The 17,207-nt window shown below is 31.8% G+C and overlaps 1 protein-coding gene across 4 annotated transcripts; it reads right to left on the minus strand.

Moving 5' to 3' along the window:
* Window positions 1–2,774: 2,774 nt before the first annotated feature.
* Window positions 2,775–15,361, minus strand: LOC123194769 (protein ENHANCED DISEASE RESISTANCE 2). Of its 4 annotated transcripts, none has more exons than XM_044608166.1 (24): window positions 14,970–15,361; window positions 13,933–14,004; window positions 13,650–13,703; window positions 12,852–12,917; window positions 12,541–12,599; window positions 11,984–12,060; window positions 10,757–10,876; window positions 10,134–10,168; window positions 9,892–9,992; window positions 9,718–9,813; window positions 9,538–9,582; window positions 9,261–9,325; window positions 8,948–9,019; window positions 7,769–7,939; window positions 7,266–7,474; window positions 7,051–7,117; window positions 6,450–6,625; window positions 6,190–6,291; window positions 5,428–5,475; window positions 5,168–5,311; window positions 4,971–5,066; window positions 4,529–4,630; window positions 4,200–4,286; window positions 2,775–3,088 (listed from the first exon to the last, which is right to left on the minus strand). In XM_044608166.1, the coding sequence occupies exons 1-24, from the start codon at window positions 15,357–15,359 to the stop codon at window positions 3,080–3,082; spliced, it is 2,463 nt and encodes an 820-aa protein (XP_044464101.1). In that variant the 5' UTR covers window positions 15,360–15,361; the 3' UTR covers window positions 2,775–3,079. The 4 variants fall into 4 exon arrangements, with proteins under 4 accessions (XP_044464101.1, XP_044464100.1, XP_044464102.1 ...); XM_044608165.1 differs by having other exon boundaries at window positions 13,933–14,007; window positions 14,970–15,360; XM_044608167.1 differs by lacking the exon at window positions 9,538–9,582 and having other exon boundaries at window positions 13,933–14,007; window positions 14,970–15,359.
* Between the last annotated feature and the right edge of the window lie 1,846 nt (window positions 15,362–17,207).

Here is a 17,207-nt window from a genome sequence, read left to right on the forward strand (position 1 = left end):
GTCAATCTAAATAAAACCCAACTCTCAAATAGATCAGAGTATAGAGTCTGATCATACCTAAAAGATATATTCATAAAATTGATCAGAAGTAATTTTAGATACAATCCCTTATAATTTTTTAACGTTTATGAACATAAACATTATTAATTAAAATATATAAATCTATCTTATTTTGTGTAATTAATTTTGATTTCTAGTTTCATTTTCATTTTACCCGTATTTTAAAAACATAATCATGAAGTGGCTACAATGAAACAAAATCGTCCGAGACAATAGGGTTAAAAAGTTATGATGAAAATTCAATTGCAGTGGACATAAAATACTTTGTCTTTTGTTCTTATTACCTTGAAACAACTATTGTGCTTTTCAATTTGCAATTAGGGTTCATTTATAGGAAACAATGAATTTACACCCTCGTATTCGAATATCCTCACCTTTGTCATTCAAGTTACTCTCGAAAGCTTGCCTGCGAAGAAAATGTTTGGCTCAATCAGTCCAAATGTGTGTTAAAATTAGGGTTCCCTTAATGTTGTGTAAGAGAAAAGTTGCTGAGAAAGTTAAAATTCTGAATGAATCCTGCTAAAGTGTAATACCTTTCTAGGGATGAAAAGGATTGGCAACATGCAGGTGTTAACAGTAAATGAGATGCCCTTGGCATTTTTTGAATCTTTTTCATTTTACAATAAATATTAAATCTTGTATTAGGATTGGATTCAATTTGAGTTGAATCTGAATAAGATTTAGTTTAAGAGTGACAAATTGATAATGAAATTCAATTAAGAAATAATTTAAATTTCGATTCAATTCAAACTCGAATGTTCGGATTGACTCAAAATTAGCTTATTTTATGAAAACAAACTCATTTTTTTATTCCAACTTGACTCATTTGATGTGTACTCAAATCAAATTAAGTTATGCCTTGTACATAGAGGATCTCAAGATTTTAAAAGTGTGTAAATAAGAAACCGAGACATACTCCACACATTTGGATTCTTTTTCGCTACACTAACCCCTTATGTCGTAAATTTAAAAATAAAAGTATTTATATAGGCAAATTTTATTAACTACTGCAATAATATGTAATGAAGTTATATAATTATTTATTTTTTCTCTTACTTTAAAAATATTCAATTATGTATCGTTACATTAGTTTATATTGATAAATTTGTAAAATTTATTTATGTATATACTATTTCTCTAAATTTAAAGATTATATGTATTGTGAGGTAAATTTACTTTTTTACAAGAGATTTGAACCTCAAACAAATACCGAAAACATAGAAAAAAAAAGGGAAAAGACTATTACCCAATAGTTATGACTTTGAATATAAAAGTAATTAATAAATATACAAGTTATAAAGTTTAACTGTAACTTTTTAAACCAAGCTTGAGATAGTGGTTCCTATCTCAAGCTCAAACCTGTAACTTTTGAACTTGAGCTCTACATAAACTTAATCGAATTGAACTCAAACCGACCAATACTTAGTTCAAAATAACTTAATTACAAACTTATATGTAAGTCTTAAATTTTAAACATGACACGTATCATGAGATAAATTCACATTTTTACTAGAGGTAAAAAATTAAACCTCAAACGAAAATAGCCAGAACAGAGGAAAAGGCAAAAAGGCTGACCATTAACGGATAGTTATGTTATGACAACAAACAACGGCCAAAAATGGTGAAACTTTTACAGTTTGACAGAAATTTCCCCGAGACACCTTTGAAAAGGACTTGGCACCAACCATGCGGCCGTGTGTGCTGGGAAAGTTATAACTCTTCTTTTTAGGAAAATTAAAGGAAAGGATTCCTTCCCATTTCAGTCAAAAGATTTAGGTTTACTCACGTCATCTATTGCAATTTTATTATGTAGATTTCATTCATATCGAGCTAATGACAACGAACATTGAATTCTAAGAGAGTTACAATCGAATAACGTTAAACCTATAGTATAAATATAGACATTATATAACTTGTACACCAAAGAGTTTAAGAGTTATAATTATTCGCGTTATAATTAAGAGTGGATTTAATTTATGTTTGAACAATGATATGTTTGAATTCAATTTGAATCTAAAACATTTAAACTGTTAGAGAATAAGAACAGTCGTCAAAAATGAAAACGAATAAAAATCTTTGAAAAAGAAGAAAAATTGTAAAAAAATATATATATTAACGACTTTCAAATTGAGTTGACCAAACTTGAACTCGAATTGTGACCACTTCGACTCAAGTTTAACTTCTTTCAAATCAAACATTAAATTGATTTATAACATGAACAAGATAATATTAGGGGTCTTAAATTTTTTCAAGGTAGGTTAGGTCAATCCTTATGACCAAACTAAGACCGCAAACAAGCCAAATTGTAAGATTATTGTCCAACAAAGTTGGTTGTTGCATGACTCAATGAGCTTGCAACTTAAATATAATATCAATAAACTCATAATTTTTTAAAATCATCATATACACCCTTAAAATTTCATTCCTCTACTTTGAATACAAGAGATAATTGATAAATATATAAGTTATATGACTTAACTATAGTTTTCTTAACCAAGCTCAAGACAACTATTCTTATCTCGAGCTCAAGTTCAAACTTAAAGTCTTGAACTTGAGCTTGATTTATACTCAATCAAGCTAAACTCAAATCCAACACTGTTCGATTAGGTTAAACCCTAGACCAAACTAGATGTGGTCAAAGGGTAATTTTGAATTTTACAAAGAGATTATTAAAGAAGGAGGAGTTGTTTGGTGCTGAAAAAAATGAGCCAAGAAACAAAAATCAATCAAACATTTTACAAACAAGAAAATCAATCATCCATAAAGCATATGTATAAACAAATAGTGAAGGTTAGACAAAGCGGGTGGAGTAGGTAAGCTATTGAAGATCAAAGGGCCACCACTTTCATTTCAAGCTACGAAATTGTTTGTTTGCTTTAGAGATCAAAGATTTTGCAACTTGCATGTATACCTCTATAACAAATGCATGGCAAGGCAAGCATTGTTTTATCATTGTCGTGGAAATGCGCATTGAGCTGACTGGGTGGGGACTGGAGTTGCCGATACCTTGAGTGAGAGCTTAAGCATCCTAAAAGACAATGGACATTAAGTTAATTGGAGAAAATAGATGGAAAGGATGATCTGAATGTGATAGAAACTATTTTATCGATAAATGAGGATCTACAGTAGATGAATCGGCAATTCAAGGAGTTAGAACCTCCGAGTTTTAGAAGGCTGCCAACTGCCTAAGCTGCCCAAACCCTAATCATATTCCTCCCTTCCCCATTTACAACCTTAACTATTATTTATATACTAAATCCTAACATTTAGAATTAAAACGTGTGTTCAAAAAAAACAAAGTCCTAACAGAATGCATGATAGATAAACACAAGTTCAAAAATGTAATGAATTTGTTTTGAAGATTTCATGAACTCTTTCAACAGACGAAAGTTCAGAAGCCATTTGGAAAATGCAAAACCCATTTTCCAGAAGAAGTCTCACAAAATAAGAATTGAAAACCATTTATGTCTCTTCTTCTTCCTTCTCTAGAAACCTTTTTCTTTCGCATACTAATCGGACACATTTTCATCATTCTTTTTTCTTCAGAATAATTTCTAACTTTACTACTGTATGCATTCTCTCTCTTAGAAAATTCCTACTCTCTTTTCTATATTAGTAGCCTGCAAATGGGTCCTTAATGCCATTTACTCCTTTTAATGGAACGTCCAACTAATCATGATTCAATCTGTATGTACAATATCTCGGTCTAATGGTTTAACCCACCATTAAGACATTATCTACTTTGAATACAGTTCATCATAATTTTAATTTTGGGTTTTGCAATCCAAAACCTGTTTTGATGGTTTAAGAGATCAAAAGCTATTTAACTACTCTTCTTTTATCATCTGCAAGTGATATGAGATTTGTCTACAGATGTTAAGTATGTGATCTTAAACCAATATTCTTAAGGGATTCATCAAAGAAGTGGCACAATGAACTACTTATCAACCTTGAAATTTAACTGCATAGGAATGCTATGTATGTCCATAAATTTTGAAGGTCAAATCTAAATACACGATAAAATGCCTCGCTAAACCATGGAAGATTTAGCCCAATGAGAGTGCACTTAAAATAATGGCACTACTGTTGTGTACACGATGATGAAAGAAAAAGGAAGTTGACATAAAAAATCCTCAAACCTCCAAGGGCACTGCAGAATCGGGCTTCAAGCGATTCAACTGAACTGTCCCAAGAATATACTCAGGTAATTCTGACTCTTCCTTTGCCTGCAAATGCAGTAGCAGTCAACATCAAGTTTTGCGCAACGTGCAAGCCCTCAGGGTCAACTTGAAAGAATCCAAGTCATTCGGATCAAATTATAAAGTAACTGAAACTTGTCGATACAATAGGATATAATAGATATGAGATAATTAGAAAACAGTATTGAGAAACAAGAATTGACAATGCCATAGTAAAACTCAGCTCTTATGATATAGACTGTTTTAATTACCAACGCAGAAGCACATACCTCTATTAGAATTGCAAGATCGACGACCAAGCTTGTTACATATCCAAGGACAAGGCCAATGACACTTCTTGCTACAGATGATGATCCAATATCAACATCAATCTGCATGATAGAACTTTGGGAGATCGTTAATTAAGTTCAGTACCAATTTAACATAATCTATCTTAAAAAACTTTTGCTTTTAAACCAAGCACAAAGTACGCACTTAGAAATAATTATGCCACACTAAGAGAGAAGTGAAAACACGAGAATTCTTTGCATAAAGGGGAATTTAGATTAGGGTCAAGGTAGCAAAGAAACATTTCAAGTTTCCGATATGCATAAATAGACATAAATAATTTGATATTGATTGTCCCTTCCAAAGTGATTGTGCTTCAATATACATCACAGAATTGACCACTGGCGTAGGTAAACAAAGGTAAGAAAAAAAATGCAAGGATACCTCTAGAAAATTGTCTTGTCGGAGGTATTTGCACGTTACAGCCTTTCCCAACAGACAAGCTTTTGTTCCAACAGCACGTTTGACCATCCAATACCCCTGAAACAATTATAAAATTCTGTACTCAGTATCCTGAAGGCAAATCAGATAAAAGTTATTAAACTTTTACTTGATCTTCATACTTCTTAAGCATTTCATACCTCAACAATGCTAGGAATTAGTTTAAACCTTGCTTCTCGAAACATGTCAGTCCCATCCACAAACTGACCTAACAATGAATTTTTATTTACTGGCCTTTCTGATGCATAGTAGAGCACCAAACTATAATTTGGTTTTGCTGGAACCTGACACAAAATAAATTATTCTTTGCAAGGTAGCAATGACATTCATAGCACCAGAAAATCAATGCTATCATCGTAATTATAAAATATTAGTTAATAACAAAATATCGAGCATGTACCTGGAGATTAATGACTAAGATAAATGGAAGCTTTTTCCCTGCTTCAGACTGAAATTGGGGAAAAAGCAGTTAGATTATAGAAGAATAATTTATTCCAAAAAATCTGTAACCAGCAAACTCAAACATGTTCAGATGCTCTACAAGTCTAAATGAAATGCCTATTGTCTCAAATTTTAGACATTCTTCCCGTTATTTTTCTAGAAGCTAGCATGAAAAGACAAGTTTCTTTATGCATCAAAGACATTGCTTAAGAAAATTAAAATTTACTGTAAAGAATTAACATTGAATGTAGAGGAAAAAAAACAAAGTTAATGTGCAATCATCAAATATCACTGATCAGGCAACTCTCAACAATTACAATGGGTAACCAAGTGAAGTACAAGTTTAACTCTTCCAATTACAAAAGCAAATTTATTACAAGAGAAAGATCCTTTTTCATCCCTTAAACAAAGTTCAAAATTGAGAATGGTGACAAAGAAGTCAGGACAGTATAGGCCAAAAGTATGAATGCATTTTGTTGAATAGGAACTGAAACAAATTCCATTAATGATATATGGAAATAAGCTACAAATTAAGGTCAACCAGCAGCCACTGGCAGAAACTGAAACGTAAATTTCCAGCAAAGCAGAAATTACAGAAAGATATGTTGTAGGTGCTTCCAAACTCCAGTGACTCTTCATTTGTGGAGATCTTTTGCCCATAAGATTAAAAAAAAAAAAAAAATGAAATGAAAAGAAAGCAGAAATGAGAATCAAATTCTACCTGAACTAGACACTTCGGATGCAATGCAACCCTATCTGCAGTTTTTTCAACTTTGAACCAATCAACTGCAATGAGATTGAGCAAGGGGTCTCCACCCATTACCTGAAAATACACACACACACACACACATATATATAATGCGAATTAATGAGAATAGGATATGTATATATATATAAATATACATTTATATTCACTTATCAACAATTCAACATTCTGCAGAATTAATGCGAATAGAATATGTATAAGGAAAGGAAAATCACCTTGGAATTGTCTTTTAGGTAAGTCTTTCCTCGGATCATAAAACCCTTGCCAGTAGGAGAAGCCCAACAATTAGAGTCAGTCCCATCCTTTGCTTTTTGCAGGGAACCATGGAACTGGCTTGGATCAATGACAACAGGAGGTATTCTACAATCTAATTCCTTATTTGCATCTGGAACTGCATTAACCATGTCTTAATATGTCAGTACTAAGTATTCAACAGTCAAAAGAGGAGGGAAAAAAATTTAATCAGCTTTTAGCTATTTGCAGTAAAGCAGCTGGAAAATAAGTACAGAAGTTTTTGTTAAAAACAGACATTTGCGTAATTATACAAAAAAGGGATGACTCAACAGTTTCATGAGTTGGATGATCAAAATTATTTCATACAATAATGAACTTTCCAAGAATACTATATTTTGCCATGTCTTACCTAGAAACAGGTGGTAGAATCTAATCTATAATATTCAGCTTTTAAGTAAATAGAATAGCAAATTACCAATGTAAAACAATAGAATCTCTTTGACTCCTGACAATAAAAATTAAAACCATTGCATTATTGGATAATAAACATTCCCAAAGATGAGTTTTAAGCAAAGAGAGGACCTGAAGTTCGCTTCAAACAGATGCCTGTGATGGCCCAGGAGACATTCTTTAGCTTCACTTTCATTTCCTGAGCAAGATGAGAGAATAATATCAATTCTACAACTTTTTAACAACATGGATTCAAACAAACAACTTAAATTCTATGATAGAGAACAACATTTTCTTGTCCATTTTCTGAAACTTTTAGACAGCACAAATAGAGTAGGGAAAAAAACCTTATTATCAACTTCATTGTCATCATCACTCTCTTCATCTTCCGAGGATGCTGAGTCAGCAGCAATTGCATCATAAAACTGGTCCTGCACATCTTCTTCATCCTCATAATCACCAATGGAAGATGAGGCATCTGAAAACTTTGACTGAACAACCATACTCGAAGATCCAGTTTTGAGATTTGGATTTGCTCCAATATATTCCTTTAGACCTGAATAATGATGAACTGGAAAAGTAACTGGCACTGCAATAATAAAATCTAAACAATCTCTGCAGCAGAACATCATTGTTTTTACATTCACTTTGCTTGAACAAAATGCTGATATTCCTTAGACCATTGAAGGCAATTGCCTAATGTGATCAAGAATATAGGTGTCATGGTCTGTTAAACCAGCTTTCTCTAATGCGGATCATAGACCTTATCAGTTGAGTTACATATGCGTGATGGTATTAGAGCTATTAAACCATTTAGATCATAGATTAGAAAAGAAAATAATTAACTAACCTGCCACTTGGCTTAATAATGCAAAATGGGTAGTCTTTTCAAACTTTGTGCTGGTATTTGTCTTCCATTTACACCAGCCATTTGACTGTATCTCTAACATTTGTGTCACAAGACACTTTGCACCACTTGAACCCATTGGTGTATTTAAACTTCTAATCTCCCAAGTTGATGCTACAATTCATAAGTTGAACAAATAAAATAATCAGTCAACGAATGTTCACTCGTTTTATACATGGTATCTGTTATCTAATTTCAAAAGTAGATACAAATATATCCTGGAAGAAATGCAAAACTAAAAAAAATGCCATTGAGAGGTGCACATGACCAGTGGAAACTTGCATCATAAATTTCATATTACTGTTATGATCCTAAGTGCAAGGTATGGGACTTGGATCCCACATTGGAAAGTATGAGCAACTAGTGTGGGGTTTATATAGCCTTGGGCTCTCCCATCTCAATAGCTAGCTTTTGAGGTGTGATTCTCCTAAGATTTGTATCATTTGGTGTCAGAGTCATCATCATGTCTCCCAGTTGCAATCGTGCAGCACGGGTGGTAATGCCGACATTGCAATGTTCCCCCAGGGCTAGTAGAGAGCTAGCGCACAGCTAGCACGCGTAGGCGTCATAGTTGCGAAGTGTGGTGGTATATTATGATCCTAAGTGCAAGGTATGAGACTGAAATCCTACATTGAAAAGTATAGGCAACTAGTGTAGGGTTTATATAGCCTTAGACTCTCCCATCTCAATAGCTACCTTTTGAGGTGTGGTTCTCCTAAAGTTCATATCAATCACCAATGTACATAAATAAGAAACTAGCAAGGTAGGGGACAGAATCTGCACCAAAGATTAGGAACATATAACTGGAACAGTAAATAAGTTTCTTTTTCAACATTTGAGAGGCATACTAGTAATGTGCATATAAATTTCAAAAGAACTAAATTTATTGTCCGAAAGCAAGATTTGGTACAATGAAAACAGATAACATGAATTCCACAGGCTTAATGCATAAGGCATCCCATTAACTCTATTCTAGTCAGAAATAGTAATATGCAACTAAATAACAGCCAATCAACATGCAAAAAACAAGAAGAAAGGCGGACACGTCAGTCAAGCCATATAAAATAAAGAATGACCCACATATTCAGAAGTTCTCCAATTTTAGAAAATAAAATCACTTACGATTAATTTTTGTACGTTCGTATCCAGATCTTGGAGGTTTCTTCTTGTGTGTGGCAGGAAATTGCAAAATTGCTGCATAAACAAAATTATGTCAGTGCCAAGTACAGAGGCAAGCACTATCTTCAACTTCTTGACTTGAACAATATAAAATAATGTCAAACTTAGCAGGGGCTGGCTTTATAAATACAGTCGCATTGATTCCTAATGTGAAAAAATGGTCTTAACAAAGCAATTGGTTTTACTAATTCTATAACATCTCAATTAATAATTTTATGAACTCTAGTCAGCTAAACATGATAATTATAACTCTTACTGTATGTTCCATCTTGACAACGAAACCATTGCCTAGAGAAGACAAAATCTCTCTTGGACTGCCAACTGTAAAACACATCAAATAAAAAAAAAAAAAAATCCTGTATGAGCACCAAAGGAGGAAGAGAATTTTATGATATAAAGAATGAATCATTTGGACCTATAAATTGATATGAAAATAAGAACTTCTAAATTTGTGAACTAAATTGATCTAATTTAAAGCTCTTACCCTTGGCTAACCCCAAGGGTTTAGTAAAAAAGGTCAAGAATTGAACTACCTCAGGAGCCAATAAATTGGGCAGGATATCTCACAAGTGTCCAGACTATCAAGGTTTAGGTTTTAGAAATAGCCCGAAGAGAAGTGAAGAGCTACAACTAGTCAGCCCAAACAAAAAAAAAAAGATGGAGAAGAAGAAATGATGAGGGAAAAAACCTATAATTTTCTCTAAGAACATTACCGAGTGAGGTGCTTTGGGTCAAATGTGCCATACACAACATCATAGTGTCCATCATAAGAATCTATCAGCTCCAAGTCACCTGTCAACATATCCCACCTGGAAAGATAACTATTAGAGAGATGAAGTGGTATAACCACATAAAATAACTCCACAACACAGAATCAAGAAACTTACTCGTATCTTTGGCGCCGGTCAAGGTTTAGGACCACCTCAAAAACAGTATCTGCATCTGCATCAATAACACCAACGGCTTTCACAATAACACCTTTACCACTCTACAATAAGAAAATAGCAATGAGAGGAGAACCTGAGGCCATTTATCAAATTGATAAAAACTGTGCAATTTCAATTCCACACAGAGATGGAACCATATTGTAAAATAGAAAAGGAAGATGATATGGTATATAAATAAATACCTTAGTGTCAGAAATATCCTCAAAGATTCTAACACCTGAAACCAAAAAGAAAATGTCTCAAGCAGGAAGGAAAATAGAAACTTTTCTCCATTAACACTAAATTCTCAACATCTTAATTAGTTCATCTATAAACTTATCAAATATTACTTGAACTAATGAAAATTTTCTTCTAATTTCAAACACAGAAAGGAAAATTTTAACTTGCATATCAGGCCATATAACATAAATTTACAGCCAATAAAATCTATGAGCATAGACCAATTTCTTCATACTGTCTATTAGCCTACTAAAGCCACAAAATAGCCTTACAAACAGCTGGCAGAGTATTTCTATGCTTAACCAACAAGAATTGGCGAGTTTCATTGCTCACACAAATTAGGCATCCCGAGAAGATAATCCAAAACCTGTCTTGCCCTGTTCAGTGGTCTATCACTAGCAACATATCCCTCTTTCAACATACGAACTGTCAAATTATAATCTTATAATGCTTTCTAATTTTACACTTGAATCTCGTGTTTCAATATATGTATTGCCTAAAATTTTGTTCATTTTTGGGAAGGGTAACTAATCATAAATGACAGTCAAAAAAACTTCCATACATAAAATGGTTGAGAGAAATATACCATTTACTGTACGAACACATTTCCATTCATGTGCTTCAATTGCATCTCCACTATCCCCTTCAAAGTACCTATTTGCCCTACTACTCAATTCTGCGGATTGCCGCAAAAGTGTCTCTGGACCTGTCACCATTTCAAGATTGAAAATAATGAAAAATGATTAAATTTATGTTCAATCCAAGTGAAATGAAAACATGTTAGCAAATATCATAAACACAAACTACCAATGAAAACCTCCAAGGGCATTAAACCTTCTTTTGAGGGAAAAAAAGGTCCCTAAAAGAGTTACAGACCCCCAAAAAAAGAAAATGTAATTATAGTGGATCACAAAAATCACAAGCCATGCATTAACCAGATTCTCACAATACATTCCAAACAGACTGACAAATAAGCCTCACAGAAGAACCAAGTCTAGAATGTTTAATGAAATGCATGATGAGAAGAAGCTACTATCATTACCTAGATAATGAAAAGAAAAATGCATCATGATGTAATGCCATCACTTTCTGTTCAAGAATTAGTACGATAAACAAAGGGAAAGCCCATTCTTTTTAACTTGTGTAATTCAGAAGTGGACAATGTACAGTATGTAGAAACTTACAAGTGCTATGAGTTAAAAACACAAATATGCTTTCCACCAGACAATAAAAGATGTGGAAAGCACAAGAAAATTATGGTTTCTTGACCTTTCCTCAAGTTTTGTTGAATAAAGAAAGACTTCTTTAGTTTTGTTTTTCTTTGGAGACATCAACAACAATGGCTTATAAGACATTCTAAGAAACTTTAAGTAAGTAACCAGTGAAGTGTAATGGAGGATAGTGATGCTTTTAATAATAGTAACAAAGATAAATATATATATATATATATATATATAATAGGGTCAGGATGACACATCCTTGGTGAACTCTTCATCTGTGTTGAACCAATGGTGATGAAAAATGGGGATTTGGCATTAAATGTAGCTACCTTGAATCTTTATATTATCATTGTTGGATCAACAAAGATCAATGACTCACAAGGAATGTAAAAGATTAAGTCAAAAAATTGGTCACAATATCCCAACATCACTGTTGGATCAACAAAGATCAATGACTACATACATACATATATAAAAACACACTAAAAAAAAAGGGATCCATCTGTATTTTAGCAAAACTTTAGGGGAGGTCATAAAATTTACCTAGAAATCATGTAAAAATCAAAAACAAAAAATAAGCAACACCAACTTACCATGCCCGATTCTTATGAGATTTCTCAATCCATGAGCATATCTCCTCACTCTAGGTCGATGCCCATCCAAATTGATCCTTCAACAACAAAACATGAGAAGATCATAATTCAAGTATAACTAGTTACATAAAAACACTTAATGTACCCTTCTATCACATAATATGATATTGCATAGATCAAGATCATAACTAAACTGAAATCTCCTTCCTTGATTAGGTCAAAATATTTCTTTCAAATCAAATGCAACACTAAACATCCCTCAATTTAAATGATGAGCTCAATAATGTTTGGGTGGGGCCTCATTGATTCTACAGAGCATAGATCAGGGAGTTTCTCTCTCCTATCCCATAAAAGCCCTGTCTCTAGTGTTACTGAGATATGATCCTAGTTCACTTTGTGAGAAACAAGTAAGCTGGTTGACAACCACAATGAAGTTCTATCTTTTAGAAAATTTGCACCACAACTTAATCAACATAATTGAAAGGTACAATCTATCCATCAGGCTCATTTGTAAAAATCTCCCCAAATGCAAGATAAACCAAAAATAGTAAGCATACTCTTCCTCCATGTTCAATTTGTTTCTGTTGCTGCCTCCCCTTGAAAGCTCCAATTCAACCTATCAAAATTTATAACACATAAACTTTAAGCATAATACCTGTAAAAATTGTGTTAACTATGAAGGTGATTCAAATTAATCATAAGATCCATAGTACAATAAACTAAGAAAAAAGAAAACGTGGATAAAGATTAAGGACTTAACAGAACGACATTCAAACACTAAATTACTGATTGTACAAGAAGATGCAGCCCCAACATACTATATGAAGCAACAGCATTAGGCACATCAATTTATCTAATTTACTTGTACCTGTTGCTTCGCATGATCAAATGCCTCCATCCATTTCTGAGCTTCTCCAGCTGCGGCACAAGCAATCTAGAAGGGAAAAAGAAAATTCATTAATTTGAGAGACCCTTTGGCATTGCAGAAAAGAAAACCAAGCATCAGCAAATAGAAAATTGACTCACAAATTTGATTTACTTTCTTTTTTACAAGAAACCTTAAACACTGTTTAATTTAGGTGATAAGAAACAACTTTGGACTAGGTGGCACCAAGAATCTAAAAGCCAAGAGAGAGAAACAGATCTATACACTGATTTGTAGTTAATAATCATCCTTCCTGTTTACAAGATAGTAAATCACAAACTAGATTTATATTTGTTCTCCCCCTTTATCAAAATTCTGAAAGTGAAATCTCCTCATGATTCTTGTATCTTCCTGTGGACTAATTTTGAATAATTCAACGCATTTATAAATATGCTGTTTGAAAAAATAATAATAATAAGACCCTGAAAGTGTTTCAAATCAACTAAGTCATTTTAGAAACCACCTATTTTCTGTTTAGCATTTGCTTCCTTTGGTAGCTTTACAAATGTGCAATAATCTATAGTTATTTCAAAAGTCCTAATGGGGGACTATGGGCCAGCCGAGGATGTCAACCAACAGTCCAACAGCATATAACTAGTCATAAGATTCTAAGTGATGACCAACAATCTTCTACAACTTCTACATTGTTACACGCATTGTAAGTTATTACATGTCAAAACTAAAAAGATATAACTACCTAGTGATAATTGCAGGAGTGAAGTATAAGAAAGTACAATTTACCTCTCCCTTTTGTGACTCATCTAATCGATTGTAAAGCCGTATAACATAAACATCCTACAAAAAGATCACAAAAGAAATTTTATAAATGATTAGTTAGCTTCTCCAGCTATTTACTCAAAAGAGTAGAATCCAAAGGCTACCCATGGAAAGAATCAACTTTATTAGAATAATGATTTTTTCAAAGAAAGACTCATAAAATAATTATAATAGGTGAGCTGATAAGAAAATCAATCCAATACTGCATTAATAAAAGTAAATATCACAGATCATTTTTAGAACTTACCACATGATTGACCCTCCGACGCCCTAGCTCCTCCACCATGAGTGAAGGCCCTACTGCTCCCCTCCTAATAGGCTTCTGAAAAGTAAATGGGAGAGGTTACTTTGCATTTAAACCAAGATAAATCAACATGTAATACACTTTTCTTTTACATGAGTCCAAACTAAAATGGTATATAGCCGTTTTATATAGGAAAAAAACAAAATTGCCAAATCCAAAATTACAGTGTCAAGTAAAACCAAACCGCTCCCTGCATGTTTCAGCTTGAAATAACACCATAAATCTTTCTGCAGAATCAAGCTGGACTGCCACATGCTCAAGTCTTGAAAAATCCCCGACACTAAAAATCCACAATTCCCAGCTTCTTGCTCAGAGTATCATTCTATATATAATTCTCTTATAATATGACCACAACTAACAAATCATAGTATGCGACAAACAAGCTAGACTTAGGATTCAAATTTCCTAATCAAGAGTAGTTATTGTAATTTTTTGAAGGGCATAAGTCTCTGTTTCCAAACATCCTAGAAGTCTCAATCCTAAATAAAAAATAAATTAAAAAGGGCTGGATTAACAGGAGTAAAACCCCAGAAATTTTACCAGAATAACATCTTTGGTAATGGATTACAACCTTCATATTAGCAACAATGAAATATCTGTTATCATTATCAGTTCCGAAGCATCCTAGTAACACTACATAAAATTACAGCACTAATAAAAACATAAAAGCATTGAGAATCTGGCATAAGTTGTTTCCCGCCAAATATTCGTTTAGATCTTATCCCTACACGGAAAAAAAATAAGTATTCTATTCCATGAAGGTAAAAGTTGAATGTCACTAATACGATGCCAAGGTTACAAATATCGATGCTACAGAACCAACTATAATATCCAACCATTAAGATTTTGTCTAACTCCACATTGCTATAAAACAAGCAGCAAATAAATCCAGTAATAGAAATGAACAAAACCAAATCTAAAAACTCAAACTTGATCATCAAAAATTAAAACTTTAGCAAAAAATTGAAATAAAAACATACAATGCCAGGATTTTCATGAGGATCACGTTTATACATCTGAACATATTTGCCGCGGATGAAGAGAAACCGGAGGTGGCAATATTCATGCCCAATTGAATTGACGCCCAGATGATAAACCCACCCAAAGTACTCAAACAATTTCGGCTCCTTATCACCACCAACACTTCCAACGTTGGCTGCTCCACCACCACCAACACTCTTACGACGGCTATGACCGCCGCTGCTGGTGTCGGAGCCGGATCCGTCGCTGCCCACCTTCTTTCCCGTCGTTGTGTGGTCCATTTCTTGACCTCTCTCCTTTATCTCTCTCTGTGGGCGTAGGGGGTTTCCTGTTAATCGTTTATTTATTTGCATCTGACAGGAGAGAGAGGAAGACAAGTAATTTGTCATCCCAGGAAAGACAGGGGTTCCATACTTTGTAAGTTTCGCAGATTTTTACACCCCTAATGTTTTGCATTATATTAAGAAACCCTAACAAGTTTAAAAATAGCCAAACGTACCTCAAAATTGATGCTAATATTTTATGATTTTAGTGTGCCTTTGGTTGTGTAATGTTTTATTTAAAAAAAAATTGAAAGATTACCATAAATATATAATATTTATAAAATTAATAAATATAAATTAAAAATTAGTAAATATAATTAATTATTAATTACAATTGAGTTCAATAAAGATCATCGAAATATTATTTTAGGATTTAAGTAAGGTATAAAAAATGTATAAATAGGTGTAAAAAGGATGCATAAAAAAATTACAAAAATATATCTATATACCATTATTCTAAAATATTTTTTATGTTACTTATTAATTAAAAATGAAGATATTTTTTTCTTAAAATATTAATAAATAAAAATATAATTATAACAAAATCAAAATTACATCGATAATTTTTTTAATGTCTAAAATAGAATTGGTAATAAATTACCTCTTATATTATTTGTTATATCACGTTATCAAACATAGTAATACGTTATATCCACTTATCTTTTAAATAATTTATTTTTGAGATAATCTTTTGTTTTTTGTAATAAAACATTACTCACTTTACGGGATATTTGGTTGGATTTTTTTTATTATCTTTATAAACTATTTTTATTGTTACAATATTTACCTTAGTTATTAAAATGTTATTAAGATAATATTATTTATGTTACTATTTTACTTTTACTTATAAAAGTTTTTGGATAAAAATGTCTTATATTTTCAATTAAAATAATATGCAATATGGAAAATGTTTTTATAACCATTAATTTTTCATATAATAAATAAAATAATATATTATTATTCTTTTATTATTTTTACATAAATATAATAATTATTAATTTTAATAATTTTTTAATAAAATATTATCTTTATGGTAATAAAATATTGCTTATACCAACCATTCCCTTAGCATAAATTAATTACTAAAACTATAAGATTTTATAAATTAATAATGTGTTTGCATAAATTGGGATGTTAAATAATTATTGTCTTTAGGGGGCGTTTGGTTTGGATAATATTTTATTACCAAAATAGAAATATTACCTTAAAGATAGATTACTTAGAAGATTACTGGGTATAAATGATTACTATGTTTGATAAAATTTGGTAGGTATAAATAATTATTGTGTTTGGTTAAAGGTAATAAAAAATTACTAGTAAATTATTTTACTTAAATGCCCTTAAATATAATTATTTTTAAATATTTTTTATATTATTTGTCATATTAATTAAAAATAAATTTATTTTTATCTCAAAAAATTAATAAATAATAATATAATTATAATAAACTCAAGATTACCTCAGTAATCTTTAAATACCTAAGGTGAAGATGATAATCAGATTATCACCTATATTACCTGTCACATCAGCATTTGTAATAAAAGATTACTGTAATCTTTTATTATTGATAAACCAAACAAGAGAATAAAAGATAAATTACCAAGGTAATGTTAAAAGACGTTAACCAAACGCCCATACTAATAATTGAACAATGATATATTATTTTACTTAAATATAATTAATATATCAACTAAATTTATTAAATAAGGTAAATTTGTGACATGACTAAGATTAAGTTGGTAATCTTGTAATACCTAAAGGGATAGATAACCAGATAATTTTTTACATTACCATTCATGTGGACTTAATAATAAAATATTATTATAATTTGTAATATTTCGTTATTAACAAACCAAATAAGATAATATAATTTATAAAAAATAAATTATCATTATTTTTTATTCTTCCAAACCA

The sequence above is a fragment of the Mangifera indica genome, chromosome 13 (assembly GCF_011075055.1).
Source record: "Mangifera indica cultivar Alphonso chromosome 13, CATAS_Mindica_2.1, whole genome shotgun sequence".
Classification (NCBI taxonomy): domain Eukaryota; kingdom Viridiplantae; phylum Streptophyta; class Magnoliopsida; order Sapindales; family Anacardiaceae; genus Mangifera; species Mangifera indica.